Consider the following 20,133-nt stretch of genomic DNA (forward strand, 5'->3'; position numbering starts at 1 on the left):
GCGGACTCTCCACTCCTCCTCCAACATTACTGAGCATGTGCAAACAGTCTAACGCGGCTAAAACCGCGTATAACGCACAGCATGCTGCACTTTCATTGAACGTGCAGCGTTACACTGTAACGCAACGTGTCACTGTGAACAGCCCATTGATTTTTCATTACTGTGAGTTGGGCTGCGTTACAGGCTGCTCTAACATGCGCCTGTAACGTCCCACTGTGAAAGCAGCCTCAGTATATTCACTTAATTTACCCTTATACTACATAAAATGGTAAGATTGTATGAAAAAATTGTACCATGTATGGCCACCATAAGACTATATTTTCACACCCACACCTAAGCCCACCTGCAGCCCCGCTACCCACACCTGACCTGCAATCCCCTTTCTGGTGAGTGATACCCGAACCCGACCCGCAACACTCTGGACCTGCAACCCACTTTCTGTGCGGGCTTCCTCCCATGTTCCAAAAACATACAGATAAGTTAATTGGCTTCCCCTAAACCGTCCCTAGACTACGATACATACACTACACGATATAGACATATGACTATGGTACGGATTAGATTGTGAGCCCCTCTGAGGGACAGTTAAGTGACAAGACATTATAATCTGTACAGCGCTGCGGAAGATGTCAGCACTATATAAATAATAATATATATTTTTTGAACCAGTCATTTTTCATATATGTGTATAGTATATTCTGTGTTTGAGTGCGATGTTTCTTTATTCCCTATTAGCCATATTATTATTATTACTAATTTATAAAGCACCAACATATTCCGTGGCGTTGTACAAAGTAAGAAACAAACATGGGGTACATAATAATACAGACAGTAATGTACACCAATACAAGATACGCAATTAGTGACAAAATACAAAAATGATACAGATTACAGAATACAAAATACAGAATTGGTAATGACAGTGATAAAAGTAACATGATAAATAAAATGTATAATGATTTCCAAGACACAAAAGGGGGAGAGAGCCCTGCCCTTGCGAGCTTACAATCTAAACGATATTGCACTTATACTTAGCCCTACCATCGCTTGTTTTATTTCTTATTGCTGCTTCAGGATCTGCTGCTTTTGTAATATTCTGATTATTTATTATACAGTATAAACTCGTTATAATAAACTCTGATATAGTAAACATTGGGTATAGTAAACTACCTCTCCAGGTCCCGGCCAATCTCCATTATAAATCTATAAGAGCAATGCCTTGTATAGTAAACTCTGATATAATAAAACTTCTGTTATAGTAAACATGTTTTTTGGCCCCTACGTGAGGCTGACTCTGGATATAGTAAACAGAGGGTGGTGCATACATCATGTCAGTGTGAAACAGGCACGGGCTGAAACTCGGCTTCGGGTGATCCGGATAGTTACTATCCGGATTTCACCCAGTAATGCTGTGCGGGGGGGGGGGGGGGGGAGGGGGGGGTCAAGCTTACCTATCTGACGTCTTCTTTGCTCGTCCCTCGGCGCCTCCCATGATGCGTTCCACGCGGCATCACGTGACTACAAACACTTCCTCCTCCAACCCGGAAGAAGGAAGTGTTTGTAATCACGTGACGGCGGATTAGAACGCATCGTGGGAGGCGCCGAGGGACGAGCAAAGAAGACGTCAGATAGGTAAACTTGAAGCCCTACCCCCCCCCCCCCTCCCCCCCCGCCCAGCATTACTAGGTGTAATACAGATAGTAACTTTCCGAATCACCCGAAGCCGATTTTGAGCCCATGCCGGGTGTGAAATCCATGGTCAGCTGCTCTATTCAGGCTGGTTGGAAGTGAGTTGATGCCTGATAACATTTGTAAGAAGAATGGCACTGGCAATGGATATACAGTACTGTACAAACAAGCAGCCTGGGTAAAATGAGGAATAATGTGAATGTAAACAAGAGGATGCAGCGTTACCACTTCCACTTTGCAATCACCGATACAACTATCGTCACAGTCCTTCCACTGTATTGTACACGCTCCCAGGTATCTCGTCCCTTGTTAGCGATGGCGCTCCTGGTAGTGTGTGGAATGCAGTACAGGCTTTCACTTGTAGTGCAGTTCAGAGTGGGCCTACTTCCTGTAAGACTAAGGAAAGGGGACAGTAGAGTGCTAAGGCCCACCCACAGAGGTATCAGAGCAACTCGCATTACAGATGCAAGTGGATTATTATGATTGGCTGCATTTTGAAGATAGGCTTCATGATTGGCCTAAGTGTGAGCAGAAAGTTTGCAGGACACGCGCTGCAATTCCCGCTCGCGGAGATATCGGATCCAATCACAGGAAGCGAATGGCTGCCTCTATTCAGTGACGGCTGCAATTTCTAAGGAGCCCTGGATACTGTATTAGTGATTTCTCCAGCCTGGCTATGCAGCCCTAAGGTATACTTTAACTTGTAGTCCACCAAATGTGCAAGTGCTTGTATTTTACCTCCAGTGGGAGGACAGAGTTGCTCCTTTGCAGCAGAGAATGTACCAGGGCATGCTGGGCTATTTCTAGGACAATTTCTGATATAGTAAACCACTTTTCCTTGTCCCTTGGAGTTTACTATAACGAGATTATATTGTATTGTTGTTTCTGGATTGGGATTGACCCTAACAAGCATATGTATTATTGTAGTGTATTTACCATCCCAATCACCTGCTGGTGATTTTTTATTGCTTTTACTGTTGTGTAACGTTATTTCTCAATAAAGAATACCTATCACTATCTTGTACTAGTTTGGTGCTGTTGTGGGTCCTTTTTTCTTTCTATATATTGCTGTTTTGCCCATAGTACATTCTGGTCTTATGAGAGATATACTCAATGTGTGCTCATAGTTCAGAGGCACAGGTTTGGGCGTATGCCGTCTATTATTTGATCTGATCTACAAGTGTATGGTGCTAGTCCACTTATCTTTATGATAAATATGAATAGCTTTGTTTCTGCCTCACAGAATGATACAGTATTTGGAGATTGTTTCTTCTTTGGTTGGAGGGGAAGGTAGGGGTTGGTGGGAAGCAAGATCGACTCTTTAGTTCTCATACTGCATATAAGTCAGGGTGTCAGTGATTGAAAGTAGCCATGCTCCCAAGGAAGCCTCATTTCCCTACGACACTCACTCATATGTCGCCTCCTGTGCGCACAGACTTCCCAGGCCAATCTGCATTGTGACTGCATTGTGACTGCACAGCCAGATGCTTCACCCAGAAATTAATCTCCATTTATGTCAGTTACAGTGCAGTGAACTGAGCATCAGCTCCAGTCTTCCGCATAAGTCTGTATAGAGCTTTGCTTCCATTGCATACAGTTAGGGCCATAAATATTTGGACAGACAGAACTTTTTTCTCATTTTGGCTCTGATTACCACAATGAATCTTAAATTAAACAACTCAGATGCAGTTGAAGTGCAGACTTTCAGCTTTTTTTTCAAGATAATTTTAATTAAAAATTTTCAACAACAAAACGAAACAAAAAAAAATGCTAACAATGCGTCACACAAGCACAAGCACCAGTCCAGGTACTGTACAAACATAATACAAAACATAGCAACAATGTACTATAAATTGTAGTCAGTTACCAGAGGGTAGCATAATGGCTGTTACATACAAAATGACAATTGTCGTGAGGTCATTAGCGTAGATATCTGACAATAATGAATCTACCATATTATGACTTAATTACATTTGCAGATCCTGAACAATAGCAATATTTATATCCGGGCTCAGAATTGTTGTTTCAGATGTGTCTAACCATATTCCCCAAATTTTGTCAAATTTATTGGGCTGATAACGTGATTGTTAACTTATACGAAGGCAGAGCCCCATTAACCAAATTCTTCCAATCGTCCAGAGGTGGGATGCAAGGCAGTTTCCACTTCAGTATTAAAGGTTTCCTAGCATAGAAGGATTCGTACTGTATGAGCATCTGTCTGTGCTTTCCACAGATGCTCTCAAGGATCCCCAGCACACAGGGTTTAAATAATAGTTCTACAGGCAGCTTCAGGGTGACTCTTAGAAAATTCCAGTATTTATTTACTAGTGGCCATGACCAGACACGGTGAATAAAATCTGTGCCCGATGTGCTACATTTAAAGCATCTATCGTTGTGTAGATTACTCATTTTGGCAAGCTTAAAGTCAATGGGAGCTGTAGTAAAAAACAAAACAAAAAACAGCCAGATACTTACCTAAGGAGACGGAATGTTCTGGGTCCTGTAGAGACTTTCTGCTCCTCTCACGGATCTCTCGTTCCAGCACTGGCTCCCCGGTAACAGTATTCTACCAAACTGGTCAAATACTGCTTTCCGCCACCAAAAAAATCTTCGGAAGTCTTTGGGAGCCCGAGTGCTCCCAAAGACGGGTAGCTTCATACTGCGCCTGCACGAGCATCCTCTCTCACACACTCACGCAGATCTAATATGGAGCCGCCTGTCTTCTGGTGCACTCGGGCTCCTGAAGACTTCCAAAGTCCCCCGGGGTGGGGAATTTAAACGGGGGAGCTGCCGCTGCAACGAGTGGACATAGAGAGGAGAGGGAATGCTCTATAGGACACCGAGCCTTCCCTGTCCTAAGGTAAGTATCTGGCTAATTTTTTTTAAAGTTCCCATTGACTTTAAGAGAAAAAAGATATGTTTGGTGAAACCACTTGAGATCAATGAGCTTGTCCTGGGAAGCAATCGCCACTGTAGTTAATTCCTCCTCAAACTCTATCCAATTTTCATGTGTGACATTTGAGTCATCCCAAAGCCACCTGTAATGGAGAGAATCCAACTTTGGCTTAACCCTGTTGGTCACAGACTTTCAGCTTTAATTCAGTGGGGTGAACAAAATGATTGCACAAAAATCGTGAGCATTCATTTTAGGGGCTCAAAAGCATTTGGACAAATTAAATAACTGCAGGGCTGTGGAGTCGGTACAAATATCATACAACTCCTCAGTTTATGAAACAACCAATTCCAGGTACCCAAAATTACTCCAACGCCTCAAATTTTACTCCTTAGTCTAATTTTACAAAGGCTATGGATTTAGTACAAAAATCATCCGACTCCTCAGTTAATTAAAATCACAGACTGCAGTATCCAAAATGCTCCGACTCCTCGACTCTGACTCCACAGCCCTGTATAACTGGAATTAAAATGTTAATTTCTAATAGGGTTAGGTGCCACCGGGGGGGGGGTTGGGGTCTTAGGGTCAGGTACTACCTGAGGGTTTCTTAGATATAGGCGTCTCCAGGGGGATCTTACGGTTAGGCACCATCACGGGGGTATAAGGGTTAGGCACCACCAGGGGAGGGGGGGTTAAGGGTTAGGCATCAGGAGGATTTCTGTGTGAAAATAGGGTTAGGTTTAGCCATAGTAAAATAGCTGTAAATATGACCAATATTTTACTATGGAAATCCAGTAGTAGAATATTGCTAATTTTAGTGAGATTCTACAAGCGGCAAACCCTGTGCCCTTTTTACCAGGCGCCTTTTTCATGTATGCTCTCTGAATACCTCAGAATTAATTTGGCTGCTTCTGTCCTATGTCACATCATCAATAAACACTAGTGTCCCAGTTTTACTGGCAGCCATGCTCACCCAAGCCATAGCACTGCCTGCACCGTGTTTTACAGATGATGTGGTATGCTTTGGATAATGAGCTGTTCCACGCCTTCTCCATACTTTTTCTTTGCCATCATTCCGGTAGAGGTTGCCCTTAGTTTCACTTGTCCAAAGAATGTTTTTCCAGAACTGTGTTGGCTTTTTTAGATGTTCTTTACCGAAGTTCTATTATTACCCCAGCATCTCATTACATTCAGAGCACAAATGTAAAAGGTATGGCATGAACAGACTGACTGTGGATGCAGGTTTTATAACCCTACAATGAAAGGCAACTTGTATTAAGTGCAGGAAAAATTCACTGATGGACAAATTGCTAATCCACCATGAAAAGGTACAGGAAGCTTTCCATTTACTGGGAATATGTAGCAGTTTGCTTTATTATACCAGCAGGCAGCTATGAGGTAGCCCTGTAGTGTGGGTTAAGTTAGGCTTCAAAGCAGGTGCGTCGTTAGGGCAAGAGAATAGGGCACTTCCTTGAATCTCCGCCCATGGTGCCCCGGTCGTTGGGGCACAGAGTGTTTCTGCCGATTTCGGCGCAGGTGGGGCATGACTTCTATCCTCCCTCCCCCCCTCAAGGCCCCCCTCTTGTGACCGTGCTCATTCAAACGACGGACGATACAGTTAGACACTCACTTGGCTCCATCTGGCATTAGAGCGCCAGCAATCAGGCTCACGCTGTCTCCTCTGCAATGCCGCGCACATTGAATCAGGAAGAAGTGTGAGAGGAATTGCAGAGGAGACAACGCAGACCTGGTGGCTGATGCTCTAACGTCTGATGGAGCCTGGTGAGTGTCAAGCTGTATCTTCCACAGCACGAAGCAAGACAGTGACAAGGAGGGGGGGGGGGGCGGTCCTGAGGTCAATTGCCCTCCCTCCTATCCCACCAGTATGGGGCCACCCCACCAGGCACCAGGGTGGGCCACCCTTACACCCCACCAGCCAGCAGTGTGGGCCACCAGGGTGGGGTGGCAAGGTGTCCCACACTAAGGGTGCTGAGTGAGCTTTGGCTTCTTGCTGCTCTCTATGTGATGGGTGCTAGGTGAGCATTAAAAGTTTCAAAAAATGAAGCTGTGCTCAAACCAGGAAAGCTTTTACTCCCTGGATCTGTGTCCTTAAGGTGAAGCTCCAAAAACTTATAGGCAAAGTGTGTACACACACACACACACACACACACACACACACACACACACACACACACACACTATTGTATATAAAAATAAGCAACTTTGTATTCGTTTTTAACCTCTTTCATCACTACACCATAGTTACCAAAATAAAACACTTGTAAAAAAAAAAAAGACATAATTAAAAAAAATACATAAACAGCTACCTTAGGGACTTTTTAATATGTATGTCATGAGGGTATATTACTGTTACTGTTATTTTTGCAAATAATGGCTTTTAATTATTGATATAGTAAAAAAAAAACTAATCGGAAAAAATACACCTTTATTTACAGATAAAATATTCTCGCCATACATTGTACAAGGGACATAATTCAAATATTGTAATAACTGGGAGAAATGGGCAAATAAAATGTGTGGGTTTCATCTACACACATTTTGGTTTAAAATTATAATGGCTAAAAGCTATGACTTTTCCCCATTTTTTTTTCTTCTTATTCTTTTTAAAATGCATACAAAATAAAATAATTCTTAGAAAAAAAGTACACCCCAAAGAAATGCTTTGTGGTAAAAAACAAACAATATATAGATCTTTTATGTGATAAGCAACAATAAAGTTATTGGGAGGAGCATGATGTGAAAATTGCTCTGGTTTTCAAGGGGATAAAACCTGTGGTTGGGAAGTGGTTAATATAAAGAAATGCACCAAACACTGAAATAACAATCCAAAGCGATACTTCAGCAATTACATGTGCATTCCACTTTAAGGCTGGTTTCACAGTGGAACGTTAAAGTCCCACGTTACAGCAGCCAGTAACGCAGCCTAACTCACAGCACTGTAAAATCAATGTGCTGTTCACAGTGCACACCTTGCGTTAGGGTATAACGCTGCACGTTAAATGAAAGTGCAGCATGCTGTACGTTATACCCCTATAGAGCTGCGTTAGATTGTTTGCACATGCTCAGTGACTAGCCACATGGCTAATTAATATTCACTTCACTGTGGTGACTCGTGGTGGGACTCGTAGTGTTGTCCGGATCATGAACGAATCGTTCATTTGATCCGGATCTTTTTTGTGAGTCGAATCATCCGGATCATCACAATGAAAGATTCGGTTCACAGTAGATGTCTGTCTGGAAGAAACAGGAACATACAGAATGTACAGTGCAGGGAAAGTCCTGTCCTTCTAGTCATTTCACCCAGTCTGCTTCCCTTGTAAAATGATTCAAATGATTCGGTTCAAAGATCCGGATCTTTTCAATAATCCGATTCGAATGATCCGAATCCTTAAAAAGATCCGGATTTCCCATCACTATCCTGGAGCGGCTGCTTTGAGAGCTGCATAACGCGGCTCAATCTGACGTCCAACTTCAACACCACCATGCGTTGCGTTAGGGGCACTTTATGCGACCTTAACGTCCCCTAAAATGCAACGTCTTGGTGTGAAAGTAGCCTAAGACCTTGAACAAGCAAGCAGCAGGCGTTTCTGACATTACTGTCAGATCTGACAAGAATAGGTGCATGCATGTTTCAGGTATTCATGTCAGATCTGACAAGAAAGTACCCACTCCATAACCCTGCCAGTTGGAGTCAAGGAGTCAGTCATTTTTGGGTAATTTTGGGGTACCTGGAATCGGAGATTTCATAAACTGAGAAGTCAAGAGTCGCATGATTTTTGTACCGACTCCACTCCACAGCCCTGGACACAGCTGCAATATACTATAGAAAACACTATACTATACACTGCAATAAATGATAGAAAACAATATACTATAGAAAATAGAAAGAAGTGTGGGCTGGCACTAGTATGCAGCAGGGATGGACCAACCAGTGCAGGGAACACCAGTAGTGTGTTCTCAAGTAGATGAAGTCATGTGGAAATTAGAAAACAGCAAGGTACCGCTTCCTAAAAGCACTTTAATCCAGCTTGGCAGACAGTGGTTTTTGCAAGATCAAACTTGCTTCTTCAGAGGCAAAACATGTACTATGTACTAAACATGGAAAACATGTAATATAGAAAACACTTAAACTAGGAAGTCTGCATTATATTGGGGCACCATAGTTGCAAAGTAATGATGCATATTATTGCAAGCATACTGCAAAATGTTGCATTGTATATCTAAGATAACACTGCAAAAAATTGCATCATGGTAATGCAAGCATTATACAGAAAGTGGCGGGATTACGCTTAGTGCATGAGAACACCACATATGTGATTCATACATCAAAACTGCCTTCCTAGTACCCACGTGGAAAATCCAAAACATTTCCTTGTCTGTCCAACAGTAATCAAGCAGTTCAGGGTGACCCAAAACCACTAGGAAAGTATAGGGGACTAAAAGAGACCCGAAAACGCACTCCTGCTTAAAAGCAATGCTTGGTGCAATTTGTCTTCTTAAAACAGAAGGTACTTGTAATAATTCAGCTTTAAGTGAACAACTGTGGTTACCCACAATGCACCGCTACTGAATATGCTAAGCCTGGCTTCAGGGGCATAAAGAGATCATTTGCATACTCAGTAGCGGTGCATTGTGGGTTGTAAACACGGATGTTCACTTAAAGTTAAATTATCGCAAGTACCTTCTGTTTTAAGAAGGCCAATCACATTTGACTGTCCAATCATTTATATCTGTCTCACCCTTCTCAGTGGACAGGTAATATGCTTAATAATGATGGTCAAGTACATGCAAATAACTTGGAGTTGATGCAAATGAATGCAAATGTATGCAGATTGAAAATGAACCAATCAAATCCTGCTGAGGTAAAATTCGTTAGTTATTTGCATCTACATGATCATCACTAATGCTCAATAGGTTGGATTGTAAAGGTATCAAAACTACCATTACATAAACCTTGAAAGTGTTTAAAAAAAATGAGTCACTCTTCCATCCTCTATGTAATTTATACTGAACCAAGATATTATTGGCTACTGTACTCCATGCTGCTCTCATCCTCCCTAATTCCAGCTAGGATGGGAAGATGGAGAGCAGCATGCTGTGGCCAGTTCAGGTTCACTGAGGGCAAAGCTGTGTTTCACTTATTTTTACTTATCATCAGTGTGACTTCTCTCATGTTTCGAAAGTTGAGATTTCTGTGCAAAACATTTCACACACTCACCACATGAATATGGCTTCTTACCAGTGTGAGTTCTCTCATGTTTGGCAAGGTTTCCTTTGTCGCCAAAACATTTCCCACACTCAGTACATGAAAAGGGCTTCACACCGGTGTGTAATCTCTCATGAATGACAAGCTGTGCTTTCTGTAAAAAGCGTTTCCCACACTCAGTACACGAATATGGCATCTCACCAGTGTGAGTGCTCTCATGTCTGACAAAGCATCTTTTATCTCCAAAACATTTCCCACACTCAGCACATGAATAGGGCTTCTTACCAGTGTGAGATCTCACATGTTTGACAAGGTATTCTTTAACACTAAAACATTTCCCACATTCAGTACATGAAAAGGGCTTCTCACCAGTGTGAGTTCTCTCATGCCTGACAAGACTTGAGTAACTTCCAAAAGCTTTTTCGCACTTTTTACATTCATATGGCTTCTCATCAGTGTGAGATCTCTCATGATTGACAAAGTTTCCTTCATCTCTAAAACCTTTCCCACAGTCAGGAAAAAAATAGGGCTTCTCGCCAATGTGACTTCTCTGATGCATGACAAAACTTGATATCCAAGCAAAACCTTTCCCACACACATCACATGAATAGGGCTTCTTAATGGTGTGACATCTCTCATGTTTGACAAGCTCTGATTTCTGTACAAAACATTTCCCACACTCAGCACATTTATGGGGCTTCTGACGAGTGTGAGTTATCTCATGTGCGATAAGAACTGATTTAGATGCAAAACATTTCCCACACTCTGCACATGAATAGGGCTTTTCACCTGTATGAGATCTCTCATGTATGACAAGCTGTGATTTATATGCAAAACATGTCCCACACTCAGCACATGAATATGGCTTCTCACCAGTGTGATATCTCTCATGTGTGACAAGCCCTGATTTCCATCTATAACATTTCCCACAAAAGGAACAAGAATAAGACCCTGCAGTCTGCTGGGTAGGAGGCCCTTCAGGGTTAGACAGGTGAGGGGAGTCTGGTGGAATATTTGGGGTAACCAGGATATCTGCAGGAGACTCTTGTCTAGTGACATCATCAACCGCTGTACAGTCTGTGGATGCAGAGAGACAAGTCTCTGAGAGGTTCCTGATGCCAGGACTCCATGCTGCAAATAGAGAAACATCATAACTTCCTGTTAGAGAATTCTGAAGGGAGGAACAATTATCATTAGGGTTGGTCAGTGAGCTGCTGATAATGCAATAATGCAAAGATGCAAAGTATGTGCAAACGTATGCAGACCGCAAAGCAGAAGCTGAATAACTTTGCATATAATTAGCATACAATTTGCACCAACTTAGAGTGATTGGCATGTCACTGTTAGCTTATCAGCCTGATAGAGGACTGCAGAAGGTTGTGCTCATTACAGGTGCAAATCACATGACAATAACTTTGCCTTGCATGCAAATATTATGTAGCTTGGATTTCAGCCAATCAAATGCATTTCCTGGCAAATATTATTAGCTACATATAATTTGCATTACATTTGCATGCAACTTGGAGTTATTTGCATCTTACTTGACCATTCCTATACCTAAAGCATTAGCCATACATAGGAACGCAGTAAATTGCACAGCATGATGAGACAATGGAAGAAAAGTTTTACTTGTGTGACAACAGACCTATATGTAGTTACAGCAATAAATATGGGTTATATTTGTAGAGAAATGTGGTTTCATTTACACATTCTTATTGCCATTGCATGTTCATGTCACTCATATGCCCCTTGAAAATGTAGCTCTTTCTCTCTCTTGTCACTAATTGTGCAATTAAAGTTAATAGGCTTGATTCACAAAGCGGTGCTAACAGTTAGCACCCTGGTGAAAAGCCCCTTATCACGCCTAAACTCAGTTTAGGCATGATAAGTTTAGGTGTGATAAGTTTAGGCATGATAAGTTTAGGCATTATAAGTTTAGGCACCAACTGGGTTAGCACCGCAGTGCACAGCTGATCAAAAGTTTTGCGCTAGCAAAGTCTGGTGCACTTCGCATAGAGTTTAATGGCGCTGCTTTGCACGCGGGACTTTGCGCGCGATCTAAACTTATCATGTCTAAACTTATCACGCCTAAACTGGCTTTTCACCAGCGTGGTGCAATGGTTATCACGCCTAAAGTCTTTTACTGGGTTAGCAGCGCTTTGTGAATTGAGCCTAATGTGACATTACAAAACACTAAATTAGAAAAGCTGTGAGAAGTGGTGCAGGAATTACTATAGCAGTCATAGTGACTGCTATGGAGCCCGTAGGGACTATTTTTTTCACCTGCCAACTCCCTGTGCATTGATATGGCTGAAAAATTAATGTGTAGTTCTCGCTGTACATGGATCCATCTCCTCCTCCTATACACGGACTGTACAGAGCACCAGAGGGGGAGAAGAGAGAGGGGAGGGGATGTCACCCGCTGCCTGAGACTGAGGAGGCGGCAGTGGACTCTGAGCCTTTGCAATGGCATTGTCCTATGAGACCAGGGACCAAAAGGGACATCACCCACAAGCTGCAGGTAGGCCTTAGCCAACACCACACTAGACTACCAGGGACCAATTTGGGAATACTAGGAGGAGGAGGACCAGGACCACCACTAGACTGCCAGGTAATTGGTACAGGGCAAAAGGGCACTGTTCATTTAACCCACCCTCCCTTTCAGGAGCTTCTAAAATGTAACTGTTTGTGGTCAAATGTTACCTGCATCCAGGGCCCCCTTCTATTATGTCCCTTCTCATTGCCACTTGAATATTGCGGGCTGACACAATGCATGCTGGGAGATATACATAGTGAACAGTAAACATATCAACTACAGGAAGACATAGTACATTGGTGTTCTATATCTCCCAACGTGCACTGCCCAGCCGGACTCATTATTCATGTGGCAATGGAGAGCAGAGGAGGCAGCACGGAAGGGGCCCTGGGCTGATGGGGCTCGGATCAGTCCCCCACAGGTAACCATTTCCTACACCCCACAGGCACCCACATTTTAAAGGCTCCCATAGAGTGAGTACTATTTTAAAAATTCTACAGTCAAGGTAGCCATACAGACGGCCCCCCAATATGGCAGGGTGATCAATCCCTCTCACATCAGAATCTGATGAATTACTGCCACACACTGCCCAGTAATTCTCCATAATTTCATAATTAAACCGATAGACAATCCATCAAGTGTTCAATTAGGTACAGTCCTATAGCCGCTTTATAGGATTCCGCTCCTGCCCCGCCCCCAATCAACAGAGACTTCCTGTCTGGTCTGATTGAAATTTGATTGATTTTAACCTAAAACTGATAAAAAATATTGATTGTTTAGACACATGGGGGCGATAGAGTCCTAGCAAATTCTATCAGAGTGATCGAATCTGCTGGGAATCAAATGGAAAAATCAAAATGTATGTTCACCTTTAGAATCTTTAGACAACGACACCTTTGAGAAGCACATTAGGGTTCATAAGAATATAACTTTACAGAGCTGTTAGGCATAAAGTGCATTAAAAATGTAAATTATTGTTATGACTACTATGATAGTTAAAACATTGATGTATTATTATTGTTTTTTTAAAGCAATGCGGAATTTGCTCCATCTCATCACACCTGACAGACAGTAGCCGTCAGACAACACAGCAAGGGGTGGGAGTCGAATGAGAGGAGCCACCGGGGGACCCTGTGCCATGTAAATACCAGCCTCACCTGACAGCAGCAGGACAGTGGGTCCAGGGCTGGTTCTAGACGTTTCAGCGCTTTATTTTCATAGATGGATTTTCTTTGATGATTTTTTGAATATTTTGAGGGTTTTCTATGTCACGTACTGCTTGCCCTATTAAGGGCAGTAGGAAAAAAGGGCGCCGGCTGAGGGTGGTCGAAAAGGGTGCCGCCATAGACTCTAATGCAATTATCGTTAATACGGTGAAAAAAGCAGAAGGGTGCTGCAATAAATATCGTTAACAAAATTAGAACATTCAAGTTTTTGAAGTATGATTTTAGAAGCTTGCAATGTTATGGTTTTTATCATATTGTTTTGTTTGTAAGAATAGAAGAGGAGGCACTCCTTCCACAGTTCAGTTGGATGTGCCCAGGCCGTCTGGACACAACCCGGATACAAATGTAGCAGAAGATTAGGCCGGCACCATCCATATTTTAGAATGCTCTTTTATTGAAATTGCATCATAGTAGACTGTCACACAAAGTGCAACGTTTCGAGGTGTGTCTCTTTATCAAGCATGTGACAGACTGAAAGTACAAATGCATACACAGGTATTTATACAACCCAACCATCAAATCAACCAATCACGGGTCAGGAATACACCAACCAATCACAGGTCCTCTATATGCAGGTGGACCTGATGAAAAACTTTGTATAATTTAAACGGACCAATGGGATTGGAAGCACTCACCTGTGGCTGCTCCATTCCCCCCCCCCCCCCCGCCACAAACCCTGACAAACCGCCCTGGAGGGTCACGTGGTTTCGGTGGCTTCCGCACTCCAATGTGATGACTGCGCCCGCCTCGGTGGGCATAGCCAGGCTGCAAATGGCTGTAAGTACTCCAGGATGGTTTGTCAGTGTTGGGGGGGGGGGTTGGGTGCAGCCACAGATGAGTGCTTCCATTGCCATTGGCCCGTTCAAATTATACTAAGTTTCCCATCAGGTCCGCCTGCATATAGAGGACCTGTGATTGGTTGGTGTATTTCTGACCTATGATTGGTTGTTTTGATGGTTGGGATGTATAAATACTTGTGTATGAATTTGTACTTTCACTCTGTCACATGCTTGATAAAGAGACCTATTTTGAAACGTCGCACTTTGTGTGACTGTCTACTATGATGCAATTTCAATAAAAGAGCATTGTAAAATACGGATGGTGCTGGCCTAATCTTCTGCTACAATTGTTTGTATGTACAGATTTTACGTTATCAAAGATATTATCGTTTCTATGAGTAAAAGGGTGTCTCTGCAGAGGGAGTGGTTAGGGTTAGACACAACCGGGGAGGTGGTTAGTTTTAGGCAACACCAAGGGGGGTGGTTAGGCACCACCGGGGGGGGGGGGGAGGTGTTAGGGTTAGGCACCACCGGGTGGGTGGTAGGATTGGGTTACGCTGTATTGTTCAATTACGTAATGATTTTTAACGTGAATATCTTTTTGTTATTATTTCCACTCTGTTTTTACAATGGTATTTATCATTATCCAAGTTTGACAACGATGTTTATCGCTATCAGATTTCGTTATCCACTGGCGTAATTTCGTTATCCAGCCGGGCCCTTTTTTCACGGCGCCCTTTTCTTATGCATGCGATACTCAGAATATTATTGTAACATTGTATTGATACTGGCACCAAGAGAGCCCTAATTACATTGAGTACCAGGGGAGATATTTATGTTTTTATGTTTTATTTACGCTGGATAAGTCCATAATAAATGATTGTTCATTCTCACAAACACTGAGTTTCTGATTATGTTTATGATTGATTCCTAATCCCAAAATGGGAATTTTTTTTATTATGTTGTATTATAGCTATATGTGGCAATTTAAGTCCTTGCCTGATCAGCATTGTATTACTGCTGCGAGATGCATCAGAATGCTTCTCACTCATCCATCACCTCCCCTCTCCACAGAACAGAACATACTCCAAAGCCAGCAGGGTGTCTGTTCTGGTATAGTTAGTAAGCTGTTACCAAATACAATCAAGAGCTATGGTTTTATGCTGGGAATACACGGTTTGTTTTTGAGCCATTTACATGGCTTGATAGATAATTTCCGACATGTCCGATCTCCCACCCGATCGTTTCGACGCTCGATTACGCACTGAACACAATGGAGAAAGATAAGAAAAAAAACGAGCGGAAGATAAGAGAATTGCCTGCGGAATCGAGTGGGAAAATGATCAATCGGGAGAATCAAGCGGCAAAATCGAGCCATGTATGCCCAGCATTAGAGAACGAAAATCTAACTTCAGTGCATAGCATAACCCCTAATATGGGCAGTCTGGGAACAGTGACACAGTCATGACAACAATAAAGATACACATTTATTCTAGATTGACTGCTGATTACTAACCTGTCCTGCCCTCTGTAAGAGAGTCCTCCTCTTTACTTGTCATCACTTCACCCTCCTCTATAGACCGCTTATCACACCTTACATACGTCTTCTCCTCTTCCTCTTTAATTGTCCGCGTGTCACCCTCCTCCGCAGGCAGCTCATCACCACTCACATCTGTCTCCTCTTCTTCCTCCTCTTTAATCGTTTCCATCACGTCACCCTCCTCCACAGACAGGTGATCACTCCTCACATACGTCTCTTCTTCTTCCTTTTTAATTTCTCTCATCATGTCACTCTCCTTCACAGACTGCTGACCACCCCTCACATATTTCTCTTCCTCTTCTTCTTTGACTGACCGCATCATGTTACCCTCCTTGGAAAACTGTTGATCACGCCTCACATATGCCTCTTCTTCTTCCTCCTTAATTGACCTCATCATATCACCCTCCTCCATAGACTGCTGATCACCCCTCACATAAGACTCTTCATCTTTAATTGTCCTTATGTCACTCTTCTCCATAAATTGCTGATCACCTCTCACATATGTATCCTCTTCTTCCTCTTTAATCTTCCTCGTCATGTCACCCTCCTCCACAGACTGCTGATCATACCTCACATATTCATCTTCTTAATTGTCTTTATCATGTCAACCTCCTACATAGGCTGCTGATGTCATTCCTCATGTATGCCCCTTCTTTTTCTTTAACACCAGTGTTTACATGTATCAGTTCTCCACCTTAAGTGCAAAAATGAGAAAATTTAAATTGTGAACTCAGATAACAATTTATGAAGAAGGAAACAATGGGGTATATTCACTAAACTATACATTTATATATGTAACAAACACCATAAATAATGTCACATGACCCTCCAAAAATCCCCCTAACTGAAACCAGATTAAGACCATACAGGGCCCAAAACAGAGCAATAAATGTAATCCCCTGGCATCCTTGGCTGAAAGGGTGCTCAGGGAATTCTGAAGTCTAACAGGCAATGTGAGATTGTAATTCATTATATTGCCATAAAGACAGTCTAGCTATTATCTGCAGGCCACACTACCATTATCAAAAAGCTATGTGGTCCCCAGATACCAGAATTAAGCAGCTGGGTACCCCAGATACCAGAATTAAGCAGCTGGGTACCCCAGATACCATAATATATTTGCAATGTGCCCCCAAGTACATAAGTTCTATGCTCTACTAGATACAGGAGGTAGGTAGCAATGTAGAACATTTAAGTAGAGCATTTGCAGTGAACTGCACCGCAAAAATGGACATTACATTATAAATAAGGCAACTTTAAGGTCACGCATGTGCAAATACTTTACTGTGTACGGTCACTGACTAACATGGTGTGTGTCAATATGCAGAAGTGTACATGTAATAGGTTGTAATAGATGCATTACACATGTCAATGAGTGTGCTGGTAGCAATGCAGTGTCGTTTTTGTGTTATTATAACAGATTCTGCTACATCACATTGCAACTGATGCAGTGTGAACACCTTGGGAATGTATCACCACACTGCCTTGCAACATGCACCATAGTGATTATTGCAATGCTGCACATGTATCAGTGTGTAACTAGCATTACATGTTAATTTAACCACAAAACTACTACTACACTCTGCAGCAGGGGTAGAGAACCTATGGCTCGGGCGCCAGATGTGGCTCTTTTGATAGCTACATCTGGCTCACATACAAATCAGTAGGGGACGATTCACTTCGCTACACTGCTCAAGCAGCGCAGCTTAGTGTGGCAGCACAAGTAACATTTTTAAAGTAGGCATGCTACTGCTGTAGCATGCACTACTAACTTTCTCGTGCTACCCCCAAAACTAATGGCTGCTCCAATTATCCCACTCTGGGCCCTGTCAGGTCCAGTGACTTTGTAGGATGAGATCCTCACACTTTGATTGGCACAATAGGTTGCCTGTCACTTGAAGGGCAGTCGATTGGGCCAAAGTGCGGGGATCTCGTCCTACAAAAGGAATCAACCCCCAAGTCATCTAGCCAATTGTACAAGCTGTTAGTCGGTATTTCTTTTGTCTTGCTCTCTGGGAAATTGCTGATGTTGCCGAAACCCAAGAGAAGCTGAAGACTTGTCTGACACTTCCGCTGCCCAGCAGATCAACTGTACATACATCACCATGGCAACAGGTGAGCCCAACTGTCCCATTTTGAAGAATATTGTATGGCTCTCACGGAATTACATTTTAAAATATGTGGCGTTTATGGCTCTCTCAGCCAAAAAAGTTCCTGACCCCTGCTCTACTGTATCAGCCAGTGTAAACGAAAATGAATACTATAGGCTTGATTCACAAAAGAGTGCTGACTGTTAGCACGGGCGTTTTCGCGCAAATGTTTGCGTTAGCGCGCGATCGCGAATTTTCATGCGCAATTAAACATTTTCGAGTTTTGCGTTAAATCATCGTTTTCGTGTGAAAATTCACATTTGCGCGTGAAAACGATAAAGATTTCGGTTGAAAATTCGCGTTTGCACACGAAACCGTTTAATTGCACGCAAAAAATCGCGATCGTGCGCAAACACTATAATTCGCGCGAAAACGCCCGTGCTAACAGTTAGCACTCTTTTGTGAATCAAGCCCTATGAGGTTTTATTTATGTCCTTCACACACTTGTACGTTGGCCAGCAATGCGGGGGCCACATGATATGCTGCTACTGCATTGCTGGAAGCTACAGTTAAACTGAATGGGACCAGGCAGCACAATGTACTGAAATGCATGCAGTAGTGCATCGCCAGGACACTCAGCTACGCAGCGCTTCAGTGTAGACATCAGAAAGAGCCACAAAGGAACTTTGAAATGTTTTTGCGTAAAATGCATTGAGTTGCTGAAACAGCAATAAATGTAGTAAGGGTATGCGGACCCCATCGTTTTTTGTTTGCCCTGTGTTCAGCCCTGGGTGGGAGCATATGAAGAGAGTGCAGTTCAGACCTCTGAACACACAAGGCTATAGCACCAGGGCTGTGGAGTCGAAGCAATTTTGGATGCCTGGAGTCAAAGTCAGAGGTTTCAATAAACTAAGGAGTCGGATGATTTTTGTACCAAATTCATAGCCTTGGAAAGAATTAAGGAAAGGTGAGGGGAAAGGCTGCGCATCCCTAAACACATGCTGCTCCCTTGGAAAGAATTAGACTAAGAAGTTGGATTCGAAGCAATTTTGGGTACCTGAAGTCAGAGTCGGTGAGGAGGAGGAGTCGGATGATTTTTGTACCGACTTCACAGCCCTGCATAGCACACACCTACACCAATACACTTCTTTACACTCAAATGAGCTTGTGAAATATATCTTAATTATGAAGAAAATACTTTTGACAATGTAGCATAATACAGATTACACAATATGTGAATGCATTATAATAACCATATTTTTACCTTCATAACTAAATTCTGTTTAGATGAAGAAATGCAGAAAAAGAAAATATACTAAATCTGGTGCATCCTTTAGTTAGCCAGATTCCTGTCTTCCAGTATACTGTAGGTAGCAGGTGTCCCACTCAGCCAGTATAGGTATCCAGTTTCCCTCACAGTATAGGTATCCAAGCCAGTTCACCCCTTTACCCAGGTAGGTAGCTAGATGTCCCCCAGTATATGTAGCCAGTTTCCTCCACAATAAAAGTAGAAATATGTTCCCACAGTATAAGTAGCAAGACTTGCCCAGTATATGTAGAAAGACACCCCAACTCCTGCCAGTATAGGTAGCAAGATGTTCCCTAAACCACTTCAGGATGAGAGCAATTTTCACATATCAGCGCTGCTCCCATTCATTCTCCAATAACTTTATTAATACTTATCACACCTAAATTATCTGTAACAATAAACAGTGCTAACTATAAGTTAAACCCACACATTTTATTTGCTTATCCATCCTGTTTATTAACATTTATATTATGTTCCTAGTACAATGCATGGTGACAATATTGTATTTGGAAATAAAGGTGTCTTTTTTTCAGTTTTTTTTTTTGCTTTCTCATTGTACACTATTGAAGATTACAAGACCTTATGTGTAAAACTAATAGTAATATCCCTCATGGCATACATATTTAAAAAAGCTAAGTTCCTAAGGTAACAATATATGATTTTTCTTTTATATTCTGTGACTTTGTTTTCATTTTCCAAGTCTTTTATTTTGGTAAAAATATGCAAACATTTTAATTGCTTTTGATTCAGTTTGTGACTAAAAAGATTGCAAAAGACATGGGCCTCAACCCTAAAACTCTCTAAACTTTATTCTACTATTCTACTATCTATCACGGTTAAAATG

General features: G+C 42.3%; 2 protein-coding genes across 3 annotated transcripts in view; both read right to left on the reverse strand.

Annotated features, from left to right (window-relative positions):
- Positions 1-20,133, reverse strand: part of LOC137534492 (uncharacterized) — a 106,706-nt gene that overhangs the window by 67,999 nt on the left and 18,574 nt on the right. The window lies entirely within an intron of this gene.
- The window catches only part of LOC137535796 (zinc finger protein 721-like), a 43,569-nt gene that overhangs the window by 22,001 nt on the left and 1,435 nt on the right, over positions 1-20,133 (reverse strand). Inside the window, exons 2-3 of the mRNA XM_068257698.1 lie at positions 15,867-16,584; positions 9,752-10,940 (exon numbers count right to left, since the gene is read on the reverse strand). Coding sequence (XP_068113799.1) covers positions 9,752-10,940; positions 15,867-16,428 — 1,751 coding nt within the window. The 5' untranslated portion in view covers positions 16,429-16,584. The remainder of the gene's footprint in view (positions 1-9,751; positions 10,941-15,866; positions 16,585-20,133) is intronic.

The sequence above is a fragment of the Hyperolius riggenbachi genome, chromosome 10 (assembly GCF_040937935.1).
Source record: "Hyperolius riggenbachi isolate aHypRig1 chromosome 10, aHypRig1.pri, whole genome shotgun sequence".
Classification (NCBI taxonomy): domain Eukaryota; kingdom Metazoa; phylum Chordata; class Amphibia; order Anura; family Hyperoliidae; genus Hyperolius; species Hyperolius riggenbachi.